The following is a 16,822-nucleotide window of genomic DNA, read 5'->3' on the forward strand; positions in this document are numbered from 1 at the left end:
ACTTGTAAAGAAAAATTGGTCTACAAATGCAGAATGTAGGCAAAACAGTCTCTTAGTGACATTGTAACTGCCTATGGGAGTTGGGGTACTACGAAACAGAACTGGAAATACTGGGATGAGATTAGATTTCTGACCGAAATGCAGTTTCCTTAAAGTATATTTTAATGGAGCTGGTAGACTATGAAATAGTATTCAAGGGAAAATAGAGATAGTGTCTTTGCCTCAAACCGTTGAATCTAGAACAAACATGTTAAATATACCATTGGGAATAATTCCAATGCTTGTCTGGAATATTTATCTAAATTTTGATCTATATTTATTAGAGAATTCTGAAAGAAAGCGTAAGCCAGCTGAGATATTCCCCAGAATATGCAAGATAGTTCGGAAACCCTTTTCCTAAAATAGTAAATCCTCTCTAGAGGGTCTGCGGGACATCCAAAGAATTAAGTTGAGCCTCATTTCAAGGAAAACTGATTCTGAAGGTTGGCCAACAATTGGATAAATAAAACAATCTTATCAAGTCAAGTACTCAATACTGCTGGAAAGGAAAAATCATACCTTTCCTGATGTCTGAAGTTCCACTCTAAATAAAGAGCAAGGATCTTAAAGGCTCAGTAGTGTTATTTCAACGTGCATTAGTGATTTAGAAGAGGATGTGAATGACAGACTGAAGCTTGCTGAAAGGCTTAAGGGCTTTCAGTTGTAAAATATGAAGGCTGTTGAGAAATTGGATGCAAACACATGCACTAGACTTCGGTGGCTCAATATAGGCTAGTTTCACAAATCTGTTTTGCCTGTGAAATAGTACAGATTTCATAAATTTGGCCTCGTCAAGGGCCTGAAATTGCATGACGTTATAAGAAAAAAAGTTCAGCAGGCATTGAGAATAATTTCTGGAATACTTTTCTCTGGAATGGTAGTGTGAAAAGCCAGGAGTGATTGGATGCATGAAAACAAATGGAAATTAGAGTGTTGTGATGTTTGTTGTCTAAAATCTGGGTCCAGCTATTACATCTGCTTTAAAGAATGGTATCCGTTACACATCAAGCCCCTAAATTTGACAGCAAACAGCAGGATATGACTGCTTGGTCTACAGCTGTGTTAATAATGTGTAAAGCAAATGACACACTTAAGATAATGAACCTAACAGAATGATTGTACAAGTGATGCTTTCTGGTGTGTAGTATGTGAAATATTCTAATGCAAGGAGAGCATTTAAAAATGAATACTGTGCTGTTCGTGGAGGACGATCTCATTAAAACTGCAATACAAAAGACTTCCTATCAGGAAGGTGAGACACGGGTAATGTCCCACAAAATGCTGCATCAAACCTTAAGCTAATCGTTGCTGGCTTCCTGCTGATGTTGAAAAGGAGGAGGAAGTAGGAGAACAATTCCTTTCAAAGCTGAAGCCAAAAGAAGTCATCCAGAGGTGGGGGTACCATTTAGAGAATAAGATACTGCTTTAATGTTCAAAGTCTTGTTTTAGTGGCTGGGACTTTAAATGAAAAAGTCTAATTATGAATCTGACTCTTAAACTTAGAAGGGGAGTCACTTTGGTTTTGATCTTGTAATTAGAAACCTGATTAGAAAGCTTGCTAAAACAAATGTTTAATTTTTACTTACAAGTTAATTTAATGTTGTAATTAGGTTGATGCTAAGTTCATAAATTTGTGACGCTGTATTTGAGATACAGCTGAAAGGAAGAGCTACAGAAGTAACCTCTAAGGCTCTGCCCAATGAGCAATCAGGAAATTTGGGCCCTGGTGGGTGCCTACTGTCAAGCTATACATGCTTTGGGGGATTGGGTGCTCCTAGCTGCTGGCTTTTAGAAAGAATTCCTTTGCTAGTTTCCGACTGGAAGCTTTTCCACTTGGAGGATGGAGAAAAGATGCCTTGCTGCTCTCAACAAACCCTTACGTGCCAATTATTGCATTTGCAAATATGTATCTTTTACAAATGTGCAAAATATTTATGCTATTTTTAGATGTGTGGACAAGAATGACTGAACTCTCAGGAGACTCATTTCTTTCTGAGGTTGTCCAGCTAGATTAGAAATAATTAACTAGAAAGCAAACCTGTCTCTGTTGCAAACTAAATGAAAAGGGATTGCATAGAACTAAGTTTCAGTACCTACATCTATTGTTACTGTTAATTTATATTGTTAATAATTATTATTGTTAATAACAATTGTCTGTTGTTAGACAATAAGCAGCACGTATCCATTTGACCTCTTCAAGTGACAGTTGAGATTCTGAACAAAGAGAGGAAGGAGAACAGAGAAAGGGAAAATACCAACAGAATTTAAGACGATGCAGTTTGAGTGTTTGCTTTGGATAACTTCAAATAGTTTTGCTGCCTGATCTAAACAGTTCCAGTGTTGTTAGCAATATTTCAATTCTGGGCTGAAATTTAAAAACAGCTGGATAATTTTATCCTATTAAGGTTATGCATAATCCATGACAACTATTAGTTTCAGAATTGTGAATATATAAAACAAGATGGAGACTAAAGATGGCATGTTTTACTCTCTGCAGGAAGAGAGTTCTTTCAACCTGCCTATGGTTCAAATTGAGTTACGAATAGGACATAAATTCAGAATATTTATGAAAAACAGTTATGGAACAGAAAACAGGAGACAATGATTCCTTTGATGATATATCAAAGTGACATTAATTCTCCTACAGCAAATGACTGAGGGAAATATAATCATTTTGACTGCTATGTGTCACGGCCCCAGAGTGATAGTTGCTAAATGCTCCATTATTGACCTGCTGTTTTCTGATTACTTTTGAGAACAGGCATGTTATGTGCTTCACTTAGCTGCCAGTTTATCCATGAAGTAAATTATCTGGAAGGAATGTTTTTGTAATTGTTATTTTTATAATCAAATGACTTGGGGGAAAGAAAAAAAAATGCCTCAGATAAACACTGCAAAGAATTTGAAGGGTTGGTTGGTTGTTGGTGGTTTTTTTTTTTTTTTTCCTGTGTTCTCTTTATCTGATTACCACTGCTTGAAATCTGGATGCAGCACATCAGGCTTGTCTCCAGTGCACAAACTTTTCTCCAGCTGAGTGTATGAAGGATGTGCATCAAAAATGCAGCAGGGTCTGGATTACAGGATTGGAGCCTAATGCAAAGCTATTACCACGATTCCTTCTCCTTTCTCCCTTACCTAACCCACCATCCCCTCGAAAACTGAGACTACAGGCTAACCGGTGACATTATTCTAGTAAAACACAGATTTGGTTGCTTGAGAGATTCTAGCAAAGGGAAGGAACTCTGCAGTATTACAATAATTAAATAATATATTTTTAGAAAGCAACAATCTTGTATTCTTATTTAATAGTTTAAGCCCATTAAATCATCCATTTCTTCACAGAATAAATCAAACTGCCTGGAACAATTCCTTTTTTCCACCACTGGCTTATTATAAAGCAATCCAAACCCCTCTCTGGTTCAGGGGACTGCCGTTTTCACTTGCACACACTGTTTCTCACTTCCATTCGTTCTCAGGAAACAGGTTACTGTGGCCATGTATGGAGGAGATGCTAGAGGCACCGGCAACCTCCATGTGACACCATTGCTCCCCTTCCGTCCATCCTTCTCATTTATGAAGGCCTCCTGTTCCTCTGAGGTTGTTGTGTGCATGACTGCCTGCTTTCCTGCCTTGGCCCTTGCAGCGCTGGGCATTCCTGCGGGGCACCCTCCACTCCCCGTCAGTCCCCGCTTCCCCTCCAGCTGTTAAGCAGCAGGGACTCTGTTCGGCTTTCCTAGTTTTTGATCTTCAACGAAGAAATGCTGTTACCAACTGACTTCCAAAACAGCACACAAAATTTTTGAATTCAAAGGATGTGGTATCTAAAAGATCTCGTATTTAAAAAATACTAATTACTTCTGCTTGGCCAGTCCCACCTCATTGTAGCAGTCACTGTGTTCTTTAGCTCTTCACTTACTGTGTGCTTCAGACTGCTCCAAGGAGATGGCACCGTAAGGCGCTGTTGTGTGGTCCAGCCTAATGTAAATGTGACCATAAAAAAACAGCCTGAAAAGTGGTGGGAGATCAGAGAGAACCCTTAACATTGCGATGTCTGCTTCCCCAGGCTTTTATGTTAAGATTTAGAGGGATATACTTCTGCAGCTTTAAAAAAAAAAAAAAAAAGCATTAATTTTTACAGTATAAAAATATCTTCCAAGGATTGTGGGTTAATATTCACCAGGAGCAGGAGAAGTGAAATGCAGCGCTGAGGTACCTTGCAGCTCAGTTCTAGGAACAGAAACCGAATGGAAAATGAAACCAGCAAAAATGGTGAAATAGTGAAATAGCTCTCACACGAAACAGGTTAGAGAGGACAAAGAAACCTTTCTGAGTTCCCTGTTGTCCAGTGTATTCGCTGGCAACCACAGGAATTCCTTCAGCCACCTCGGATGTAGTTACTATGCGAGGGTTATTTTTACAGTCTTCTGCCTGAACTGCTTGCAAAACACCATATGTGTTTGACTGTCTCTTTAAGGCTTTGGCAAGTGTTTTGGCACACTTAGGTTGCACCCTGTTCTTGTAAGAGTTTCTTATTGCTATGGCAACGCTAATCAATCACCACCTAAAAATAGGCCTTTCATTTTTCAAGAGGCTATCTGTAGTGAATTGAAAATCCAATTGCAGTATGTGTTTGCCGTATGCTGCTTTCATTTGACTTTATTTTAATCTGGAAATACCCCTGCTTGTGTGTGGTAATTACAAGTACAGACTCAGGGTTGTTTCACTGCTTACTCTCCTGAGCTTTAATCCTCTCCTGGTGCTTCCAACAAGGATGCCAAATGCAGAAAGTTTAAAACAAACAGACACACACACCCACACACACGAAGAGGAAAAAAGCACCCAAGATATTTTTCTTATTTGTTTTCTGAGTGTCACAGGTGTACTGGATTGTAATATTTTTTAAGGAGTTTATAACACATCTAAAAACATCTGGAGGTGACAATACAAGACGCCTCCTTTGAAAGTGTTACTCAAAGCAAGCTTATTGAAGACCCTGGGACCTTGAAGGCACTAGGACTACTCTCTAGAATTCAAGCCTAATTTTAAATTAAAGATTCAATTTGCCGCTGTTTGTTTTTTCCAAAGAGGCACCTTGCAAGCTGTAGAGATAATGAAATGGAAAATTAGAAACGGTGTCGTGTGCGTTCCAGTGCATGCTCAGCGTATCGATCGCTGCCAGGTTTGTGCTGGAAGAACACACGCCCCGGGGAGGCGCAGCAGAAAGGGAGTGGTGCTCTGAAAAAAAAACCTACTAACAGGTTTATTACCTACCACTCGCTCCCAAGTTTGATTCTGACTGTTGCATAACACTTTTAATCCCTGGCTAAGTAAATATGCAGCCACTCAAGTAGAAAAAAAAAGTACTTTTTGCATGAGTAATAAAGTCTTTTGAATGATGCATAAACAGTTTTCTGGTTCTGCCAGAGCCCTCTGCCAATTAGTCAGAGTGCAGCTGATGAATCATGAGACACATTCTGTGAAATGCTCAGAAATTTGGACCCTGCTAAGTGTTCTTGAAAGCCAGTGAGACCCCCCACAGCTGCTGAAGCAGTGGTTGCCAGTCAGTTCACTTTTCAAGAGCTATATTTGCAATCCAGTACTTTTTGTTGAATTTTAGCTTTCATTTGGAGGTAAACTCAAGTTACCATCTACAATCTCAAATTAGATTGTTATAGTCCTCACCTTTCTACTAACAAACAGGAAGGTTGACTTTTGATAGCTTTGTGCAAAAAAATGGCTTTCTGCTTTCTAATGAGGCGGCTTGAGGTGAATGGCACTTAATTTTTCTGTGGTACTCTGAGGATCCTTAGTGTTTTCTTCACGTTTTTCTTTTGAAATACCAGACTAGAAGATCTTTTTCGACAGTTTAGATTCAGGGTTACAGGAAACAACAACTAGATTCAAGCAGTGGCTTGCTGAACTGCTACAGGCAGCCTAATACAGCCTTAAGTTCAATATATAAAATGGCTGCATTTCAAAGTATTGTGATCTGACTCAGTGCTGGTAAACTGTAGACAGTGGTTGAAAATAGTAGGGTTCTTTTTGTTTGGTTGGTTTGGTTTTTAGATTGCAAGGTAAAAGAGAAATCTGTCACTTGGCTTTACTCAAAATTTCCCATGCTTTGGATCAACAGCACAAAGGTTTTTCACGTTTTGCGTTTCATCCATCACTGTGCCTGAAACTGTGTGACTTAAGAGCAAAAGCAACTATTTCTATAAAGAACAATGTGTGTGAGTGTTGAAAAATGTACTCTGTTCAACAACTGAATTTCTAGAGTTAGATCATAAGCAAAGATACTTCAGTCAGGACCAGGGATGAGGAATTCCCTCAGCAAGGATGTTAGCTTTGATGAGCCGTAAACGTGAAAGATGCTGTAGAGTTTTCAAATCTGACAATGGGGCCATAAATGCAGCACCAGGTCTTGTGGTGGACCCTGCTGCTTCTTGAACGAGAGCTGAGAAAACTCTGCAACCCACAGCCACTAAGGGTGGCATACTCGGAGCAATTTCCATAGCCACTGAGGTTTTGGACAAACTACTAGACTCAGACTGTATTACATAAAAGTTTGCACACTCCCAAAGCTCCAACCTAGATACACAATCTGCTTAAGCATTATAGTCTTGATGGCCCTTCCACTAGTGCATCCACTGCTTCCATTTTATCAGTGACTGGATTTTGTTTTGGGTGTGTTGATTTTGCTTATTTCACAAAGAAAATTATACTTTATTCCTCAAATCAAGAGGGCAGATACTTGACAGACACTGACGTGTAACTAAAACATGGCCTACAGCAGCAACTTTGAGATATGCAGATGCTATGCTAGTAAACTGTTAGTACTTTGTAACATTATGGCATACATCTCTACTATTTTTGGTGAAAATGTTCCTAAAAGCTGTTATTCTGACCTAGGTATTGAGTCTGTAGTAGTGCAGTACCACTTATTGCATTCAGTAACAGTAACAGGTAACTGCAGATAAAATCAAACTGTATTCACTGGCAGGCTCCTCTCATTTCCTCAAGGATGCTTTCCCACGGGATGCCCATATGCAGAGCTCCAGGTTATTGTCAGCAGGAGCTCTGTATTGCCTGGACTGTGATCCCAGTAGTTAGAGATCTTTGTAAAATACAAGGCTGACGTATGCGGAGTTTTTGAAATTCATAGCCCATGTTTTTATCATCCAAGCACTGATGGAGTTATTTTCCAAATGCTCTAAAAGCTGTGCAGTAGATGTCTGTGGTTAGGTTATATATTATATATCTTCTTTTTTTAAAGATCTGCGTTTTATAATCCACCTCCAGTAGTAATTTACCTTTTCAACCTTCCATGTTCTCCTGCAAACACAGAAAACAGCTTGAATGTTGCTTTATACTTTTTGAATATGAACCCTCTGAGTGACAATGAATGGTGGTTTAGATGACGTTGGTATCTCTGTGTATGCTGGGTCACTCCATATCTCCTGTAGCATCACATTTATAACTTTTTCTTACTCTAAGAGCATTTTATTATAGAATTTTTCTAATCAATCCCTTTTATTCATCTCTGCTTCTAAACAACATTAATATAATTGAAGGATCTTCATCCCCCCCCTTCCTTATGACAAAACTCGATTATTATTATTATTATTATTATTATTTATTTCCATGTGAGTCCTGCTGTTTTCTGAGGCATTTAGCTGTCTGCCGGAATAGGAGCAAAATACTGAGATACGTGGTGAAACTTCAATTTGGAGAATATCTGGAGTCTTTTGTCCAAGTGCTTATAAATATGGTATATTTTCCACTGGCACTTCGAGATGTATATACGGGAAAGGTTTAATTGCCCACTAAATATGAGTAATAAGGAACTAACAGATCTGTCATTGAACTTGCCCCATCTTGTAGTTGTTAATTTTTTTTATATTTTATTTTTGGCACCCCATGTATTTACTCAATGAACAAGTTGCATAGCTGAGAGCCAGTCACAGTTCAGATGGGATTGATTTTCAGATTTATATGATCTGAAGAGAAGCCTGTGTGGTCTGTGCATCTGCAGCAGCAACATGTTACATGGGAATATTTCATTATGTTAATGGGGAGACAATTTGACCAGGAGCCTTCCTTCCTCCCCCAAAGGAATCTGTTGTCCATGTAGTCCATGGCACCAGAAGCCTGTTCTGGTAAAACTCTCATGCTTTTTTGCACCTAGGATTAACTGTAGATGTGCTCATGAATACTGGATATCCTGTGATCAAATGAGATTGAACAAGGGCTTTTTAGATGAGATCCATGGAATCGGGAACATATTTTCTCTAGTCTCAAAGGAGGTGGCTTCTCATTTCAATTTGGTTGCACTGTAAATTGCCTTCTAAATTACCTCCTTTCTTAGTCATCTGTCCATCCCTTAAAAGAATTCTGCAAATTTTATCAAGTCCTAACTTGGACTAAGAGCAGTGTGAACACTGAGGCATCATAATGTCCTCGTTGTATAATCTGTATGTACGAGGCGTGAAGTAGTCAGTCTTTGCAAAGAGGCTTTGCCATAGGATATTACTGATGCATCATACAAGGAAGTGGCACTTCGATTTCACTGGCAGTTAATGCAAGAAAAGACTTGACTAACAGTAAAGACGTTGTTCAACCAACATCCTCTGGAGTTTTTTAGATACCAACTCTATCTGCCTATCTGAAATGTTGAATTGAAAGAACTGTGAAATGCTAAAGATATTTGAAATATTTCCTCCACTGGAATTATGTTGCCTAGTATTATAAACCCTAGTCTTGATAACCCAAAAAAATTAAGTAATCCACAGGAAAAAAAAAAATCCAATATAAAATACAGAAATACTATTTTGACAGAAAAAACATTTGTGCATTCCTAATTTTCTCGCATTATTATCCAAAGATGAATTTGGGTCTAGTATAAAAGTCTTTCCATGGCAACTCATAATCCATCTTCATTTAATTAACAGGAAATTATGCTCAAATTCCTTTACCACTAAAAAAAAAAAAAGAAAGAAAAAGAAACCTTTCATGTCAAAATATTGTAACTATTCGGTTAGAACCTGCTGCAGCTAGTGAAAAGTCCTTGGATTATTTTTTTATGGCAGATAGACTAATCTGTGATGGTGAGTATCTAGTTGCTCTTGAGATGGTCGGGTATTGCACTCACAACAAGACACTCAGGACATTTGTATTCCTATGTATAGTGTGCATGAAAGTCGTTGTATCTAGTTATTCCAGAGTACTCATAGTAATTTTTTTATACCTTCATTTTAGTATTCAACTTTCAGATATAACCTCTGTAGCCTTCTAGAATCATAAATCCCTTTACTTTTATGTTGTATAAAATTTGACACTTTTTCTGGAAGTAATCTGAAAAAAAATAAAATAAAAAAATAAGATAGCCAATACCAAACAGGATGTACTGAATATGTCAGCTGATGATGCAGGCATATTTTTTATCACATCAAACATATTTTTCTTTTATTGCAGTGCTCGTTTTTGCCTAAATTCTCCATTCATATAGAGACAAAATATGAGGACAACAAAGGAAGCAATGACAGCGTAAGTACGATGACTTTTGCAAAAGTTAATTTAATTATTTTAATTAATCACAATCTATCTCTGAATCCTTCAGTCTGACAAAAAGGCCTTATCAGGTTTGTATTTTCGCACCTGCCTGGACATCCTATTCACAAGCAGCTTGTCAGCTTGGAAAGTAGTTACCTAAAGTAGGAGGAGATGAAAGATTCATGTACCCAACTTCCTTTCTGCATCTCACATTCTACCTCTTCCTTCTCTAAACACAACACAGTTTATGTATGTGAATTTAGTACTGATGAACGTTTATGGAGAATGAAGTAAAGACTTTTTTTTGTTTTGTTTTATTTTGTTTTTAATTGTATTCTACTTTATCTGTTTTGCATGATTCTCTCTGAGTAAAGGGGGTTGAAATCAAAGGAGCTGTTTGCTAGAGCAAGCAGGAAACTAAACAATGGTCAGAGATGAGATCTCTGTAAACAACTTCAAGGGAGCAACAGCTGGGCTGTTGAGGTGATGCTGTTGGCAATCACTTACCAAAAATTACAAAGTTCCCAGAGTGAGAGCTTAGAGATGAAACAGGTAATTAACTATGTGAAATCCTCCGTGGAGGAAGGGGGGGAGTGAGTAGCCAGCAGCTGCTGGGTGGAAATGCTGATCAGGAGGAGAAGGTAGGAGGTCACTCACACCTTGTTGCCCTCACAGGGAGCAAAGCAGAGTCAAACTGCAAGAAAGGAATTATGTTAGATAAAGCCAGGCACGTGAAGATACCTCCCTTGGATGAATACACAAATCTGTTTCTGTATGTTTGATTGTGGCATGCTTTAAATTGCCATTTGTTGCAGACTTACGGGAGGAAGTTCCTTATAGGTGTGAAATGCAGGTTAAAACGTCTGGAAAATTGATCTGTAATACAGAGACCTAACGAAGGAGTGTTTAAACTCTTCCATGAGAAAGAATAAGGCAGTAAAGCAGATTTTAAAGGGATCTGAGACACAGTCTTAGTTGCCAGAGATGTCCCTGTAGCAACCTTATGAAGGTTAAGGCGGGAGGTACATGTCCCTTAGTGCCTTGGGCCTGTGTTGATGAGGCTGACGGCTGTTGCACTGCTTATGGCAGAATAATTACATGTAAAAGAACAAGGTATAATTTTAGAATAGAATAGAATAGTTCAGTTAGCAGGAACCTACAAAGACGATCCAGTCCAACTGCCTGACCGCTCCAGAACTAACCCAAAGTTACAACATTATCAAGGGAATCTCTAAATGCCCACTAGCAGGCATGGGACATCAGCCACCTTGCTGGGAAGCCTGTTCTGGTGTTTGACCACCCTCACGGTAAAGATTTTTTTTTTCTAATATCTAGTCTGAACCTAGCTTGACTTCTAGTTGAATAATGTTCTTGGCATACAGACACTTTCCCAATGGTAACGTGACAGAGATCGAGTATTAGCCACCAGACACCAACAACTTTCAGTCACTGCAAGACTAAGACAGATTTAGATCAGTGAGAGGGGAAAAAATAGTGTATTATATTACCAACTGAGCTCTGCATTATGTAATTTATGCACTTTTTGATGTTCACTTCTACTTTTTGGCAGCACTTTAATTCAAGCCCACACCTTTGGTTTCAGAAGGGTGTAGATTAGTCTTCTGGTGCGTTATAATATCGGCAGTGAGAAGACACGTTCTGTACTGATGCCTGACAGGAAGAACTGAAGCTATTTAACCAGTAAATTTTATTTTATTTTTTTCTGTTTGTCAGCTTTGTAGCTAAAATACTATGAATCAAGCCCTGAATAGTCCCAACCAGAGAATTTGAGATGAAAGTAACACAGAGGTAGGACACTCAGATTATGTAAATCAGAATATCAACGCTTCTTGAATCCAGGTCTTCAAAATGTAATTTTAACTGGAGGACCAGTGGAGTTATGTTTTATGACCTTTATATAAAGCACCTGAGTCATAGTCCAGGCAAATATTTGCCAAGATTAACATATTTAATTGACCCTTATTTGAAGTGAGGAGGAGAAAAAGAAGCTGAATTAGAAGAATTGTAATTCTGAGAGTTATGTGTTAGTGCAAACAGGGTAAACCAATGGAATATCTATGTATTTTTCTGTTGATCCAGTGATATTTATCTGATGACACAGATGTGGCTGGTACAGCACTGAGATGCAGGAAGGTTAATAAATGTGGAGAGACCTGAGAGCCCGCTGGAGCCTATGGGGAGACTTGTGTTAAACTGAACACGTCAGAACTGGGACTCGCTTAAGAAAATGCAAAGTGTATTTTTCCTTCTTAACAGACAAGTTTAGATTAAGTGTCACTGTGTTTTCAAAGGCAGAAAACAACAGGGAAACAGCATCTATTTCTATAGATCTCCGTAGATATGCTGTATTTTTCTTCATTGCAGCTATTGTCTTTGGCTGAAAAAGAATTTATCCAAAAAATACTTCTGTAAAATTTGCAGTTGTAATGCAAAATATAGTGAATGAACTTTAATATTACAGTAATGAGGGTAATAATGCATGTCAGATTTTCAGTAAACTATTTCCAGATTTTGAGATCGTAAAGTTTTTTGAACTCTGATCTATTTGTCATTTCCATGCTATCTAATAAAGCACATATTGATTGTAGAAAGCAATAATTAGATATAAGGATACCAAAGCTAATTACATTGATTAGTAGAAGAAAGCAATATAAATGTTCTCAGTTTCCTGTTGTCATTTAGGAGGCCAGTGTATTATTATTATTCTATTTAATATGTTGCATTGTCTGGTAAGATTCTACCTAATTACTGCAATACATCTTGATGCAAAAGTCCTCCCGATTTTTCTTCCCAACTATGTTGATAGAAGAAACCAGTGAAAGAGAATGATTCCTGCTTTGGAACTTAATTTTTCTGTCTTAGACTTTGCCATAATTTTAAGTTATTTTAAATGTGCTTAAAGCATTGTTATTACGATCTGTTAAAGATTGCACTTGATTTGCACAAATATGAACATTGCCAAAAAGAGCAATGGACAATAAAACCTTGTATTTAGATAAAATACTAATGAACTTCGTGTTGATGGCAGTAGTGCAGTTCCATAAATCCATCCACATGTGATTTCTAGTGCCAGAGCAAATCTGATTTTGCAGTATCCCATTTAGGTGTTTGCATGGCAAGTCCCTCCGTAAAATAAATAAATAAATAAATAAATAGACAGTGTTTTATGAACACATTAGTACATTACTGCCACCTCGCTTTACAGGTAGCAGGATAGCAGTGTAGTGTAACACTACTTCATTAGTAGTGTTAGAAACTAGACCAATGAATTAGGCTGTTCAGTGTTTCCTCTTAGGGGTCTTTCAAAAGTAAACATCTTAGTTTAAAGAGAGAGTTTATTTTTATTGTACTATTATTTTAGATTAAATAATGGAATTTCTTAAAAATTAGAATGTTTTGTGAAATATAAGTGACACTGTAGGTAGCATCTGTAGAGTACCTGAGAACATTGCTTCACTGTTGCATCTTCCCCTTAAATGCAACACAGGCTGCTTCAGCTGCTTACCTAAGTCAAGGTGGCAGTGGGGAGTGCCGGGGAGAGGGGAGTGCAAGTGCCTACGACAGCCTCAGTGAACAGGGACGAGCTGTACCAGTGCGCGTTAATCACTCTGTGCACACTTTTCTGCCCACAGGAGAAGTTAGGGTATTTGAATACGGATATGTGAAGTCTCCGTGTTGAATATTAAAACCGTAAATTCAACAGCAGAGAATTGTTAGGGTTATCTAATTAATGAAATGGTCAGAAATCACGGGCAGGAGTGGTATGAGTTACTGCTCATTGGTGACTAAATGATTAGTCTGTGGTTTTCATGGATTGTAAAGTGAAGGCAGATACTGTTCAAGCAAGTCACTGAATCAGAGACATTTCAGTTTTCCTGTTTGTTGCAGAAGGTTTATTATGCTCGATTGTTTGTTTGCATTTTTTTTAGTAATGCAATTTTTTCTGCTGATACTTGGGCAATGAATTTTACCATCTGATAGTGTCGGGGGAAAGCAAAAAAGTACAGCTTGTAAAAATGATCAAATAGTTATAAATGATGGTAAAACTTACAGTACCTTGCATTTTGTAGCATGACATTTTGCTCTGAAAAACTCAATGGCTGGCTCATTATTGAAGAATAACATGCAAGATCTTAAAATAGCATAGTCCTTTTGTTAAAAAGGGACATGATATGTGTTAGCAAGAATTACATTCTTAAGAGTAATGAACTTGTGGAGTGAAGATTTTGAGGCAGTTATATTTCAAGATGACAAAGTATGGGTATTAACGGGGCCAAGTTTTGGTAAGTATATTTCTCAGTAATGCTGATAAAGTCATCAGCTGCAGTGATAATTCTGTGTTGATGAAAAGAAAAATAAATTATCAATTTGTTTCTTGCCTTTCAAAAATAAGCGTTGAAAATGCATGTCTCGAAATGACCATTTGTCAAATGAAAACAAGAGGCAGTTCTGTATTCCAGATAGTCGTAAATTAACATCAGTATCGTCTGACATATTAATAGCTTGAACATGCTACAACCAGCTAGCTAATAGCTGACGTATGATATGCAGCCCCTGTAAATTGCAGCGCCCTCACTGACATCAATGAGTTCAGAGTCTACAGTCCTGGAAGTGACCCAGTGTACGGTACTGGGCATTCATCATGCTTTATCTTTAAGATGTATTTTTAAAGTGCTGGTTGTAAAACATTTGGCTAAAGTAAAAAAAATATATATTTTTTTAAATTTTAACTACAGTTCTTTAACTAAGAAGAAAAGCTGTATCTAGTTTTGCTCCTTTTAGGGTATTTTTTTCCATTTTTGTTTCCTGTTTTATTGTCATGCAACTAGGTGATAACAAACTTCAGTAAATTCACTATTTAAGGAATCTGCCATGAAACACTGATTTCCGCTGAACTACAGGTCATCACTCTTCAAATATCCTCAGGGACCTTTTAGGCATCACTGCAAAACAAATCAAAATCGAAGCTAGGCTCATTTGGGGGGATAATTTTATTTGTTCCTAAACTTTTTCTGTGTGATGGTATTGAGTATTTGTGTATCTCCTGTATAATTTGCAGTGAAAATGAAACACAACCTAAGGCCCCTACTGTCAAAGAATGCAAACAGGTGCCTGATTTTTGTGAACTACCGAAGTTATTCAGTAAATCCAGCACTTGAAATAGATGTGACTTTAAAAAGCTAATGCCAGTAAATATTATTGACAGTGTTTTATGGTCTTTGGGTATAGCTACTTTGGTGTAATTATGTAAAACTACATTTCTCTGTTCAGAAAATACAGATCTAAATGAGATATTTTATAAGAGATGGATATTTTATGAGAAATGGAATCATAGAGGAGTCGTGACATGGAGACAAATAGGAGCAGGGAGCATGGCTGCTTATAAATATGTAACTGCCTTTGTGAGTTCCTCGCTGTGGCAGACAGTGACATTGTCATTCCGTGAGCTAAATTTACTGCTGTCAGGGAGGGATTCAATCTTTTTCCATAGAAGAATTGCTCCCAATTATGTGTGCCCACATCAATAGTTTTAGCCAGTGATGAGGTTGAAATTGGTCAGTTCCTGTAATCCTTGCCAAAGTAAATCTCAAAAGCAAATTATTGGATTTTAGGGGTACTGGGCTTCAAAGATGACTTACAGAAAGTTACACACTGAATAAAACTCCATAGAACAAGTTCAGAGTAGGTGGGTTTTTTTTAGTTTGGACCAAATTTTGCTTAAGAAAAATGAGAGTTAAAGTGGACCAGGCGACAATACTTGCTAAAGGATGCTGTTGTAATAAATTGGAGACTAGCCGGCAGTTCCGATGATGGCAATTTAAGGAGATTAGAATTTCAAGTTGGAGAGTAGGCTTTGTGCCAGATTTTCCTGTTTTTAAGAGAAAAAAATAGCTTATTCTTGCAGTCCTTACTGCAGTTATACTTCTGCCTATTCATTAACTATGAAAACTAGATTTAAACCATCCAATTAATGATGTATATATATGTTTTCTAGGCACAGAAAGCACTTGTCATCTTACAAATTTCTCAATAACTGCAAGTTGCATAGTTTGACTACATTTCAGGGATGGGCACAAATACAAAGAAAACTTGAAAGTTCCAGTGAAATATCAATATTTGCATGAAAAAATGAGCATATGTTGTTGCATATATGCATCTAAGCTTGGGGATTCTCCTAGACACATACTGATTTTTTTCCTTTTTTTTTTTTAGAGCTAGATGACACTGAGTGAATCAATGTAGTAGTCAAAAAATCAGATATAAATCTAATATAATTTCAAATTCTAATGTATAAAGATATTTTTGTCATGCTATTCATGTCATAGCCTGCCTATCCCACTAAGCTGTTACCTTTTAATGTCCAAATATTGGCAAGAGATTTAAGGTTGTTGGGCTGGCTGTTGGCATTGTTAGCAGGGCAGCGGAGATGGGGAGGCAGAGAGGGAGGAGTAATGCTTTCAGGCAGAGATATTGATTCAAAGAAGGATTTAACAGAAGAGGAAATCTGATTTATAATAGAAATTGTCTTTTCAATAAATTACATTTACATGCTGTATATTGAACAGTGTAGTCATTTTGCCTTAAGTTTGGGTGTAGACAGGCATGGGTGTCTGATGACTTAGCACACGGGCTGATAATCGTGTTTGCTCCCATATTACCTGCCTGTAATTCATTTAGAAGTGTTCTGCTGTTTTAGAAGAGAATCTTTTAGCTATTACCCATTTCATTTCTCTGCTGACGAGTGGCTAACTATGTGGATCTAACATAACAAGTAAGAATAACACAGAGATCTTTCACCCAAGGCCGAAGAGGGGATGGAAAAATTGCTTCCAGAGAAAGACACAGCCATTTTCAAGCTTACTGCCTTAGAATACTGAATTTTCTATACAGGCTGCTTCAGCGCTTTCACCTCTGACAACTTGCCTTTACTTCAGAGTCGACCTGTTATTTAACTGTTTCCACAGGAAGTTTCCTGTCTTGTTTGTACTGGTGTTTAAAATGCAAATTACCGGCCTTATTACCATCTTCTGACCACAAACTCCTTGTATAGTAAAGTAATCCTATGTAGTAATCCTTGCTATTAAAAAAAAAAAAAAAGAAAAAAGATGCAGTTCCCTTCTCTCCTCTCAGTGACAGTAAACAAACCATCACAAGAGAGAATCATATATTGTGGCACAAAGCCAAGGCAAACAAGCACACAGTTGACCCTGGG

General features: G+C 37.7%; 1 protein-coding gene across 3 annotated transcripts in view; it reads left to right on the forward strand.

The window, feature by feature from the left end:
* PITPNC1 (phosphatidylinositol transfer protein cytoplasmic 1) overlaps nucleotides 1-16,822 on the forward strand; it is an 88,840-nt gene that overhangs the window by 48,118 nt on the left and 23,900 nt on the right. For all 3 annotated transcript variants that reach the window (XM_080561175.1, XM_080561173.1, XM_080561174.1), the window contains one exon: nucleotides 9,511-9,582. In XM_080561175.1, the coding sequence (XP_080417301.1) occupies nucleotides 9,511-9,582 (72 nt within the window). The remainder of the gene's footprint in view (nucleotides 1-9,510; nucleotides 9,583-16,822) is intronic.

The sequence above is a fragment of the Anser brachyrhynchus genome (assembly GCF_964034855.1).
Source record: "Anser brachyrhynchus genome assembly, chromosome: 18".
Lineage (NCBI taxonomy): Eukaryota > Metazoa > Chordata > Aves > Anseriformes > Anatidae > Anser > Anser brachyrhynchus.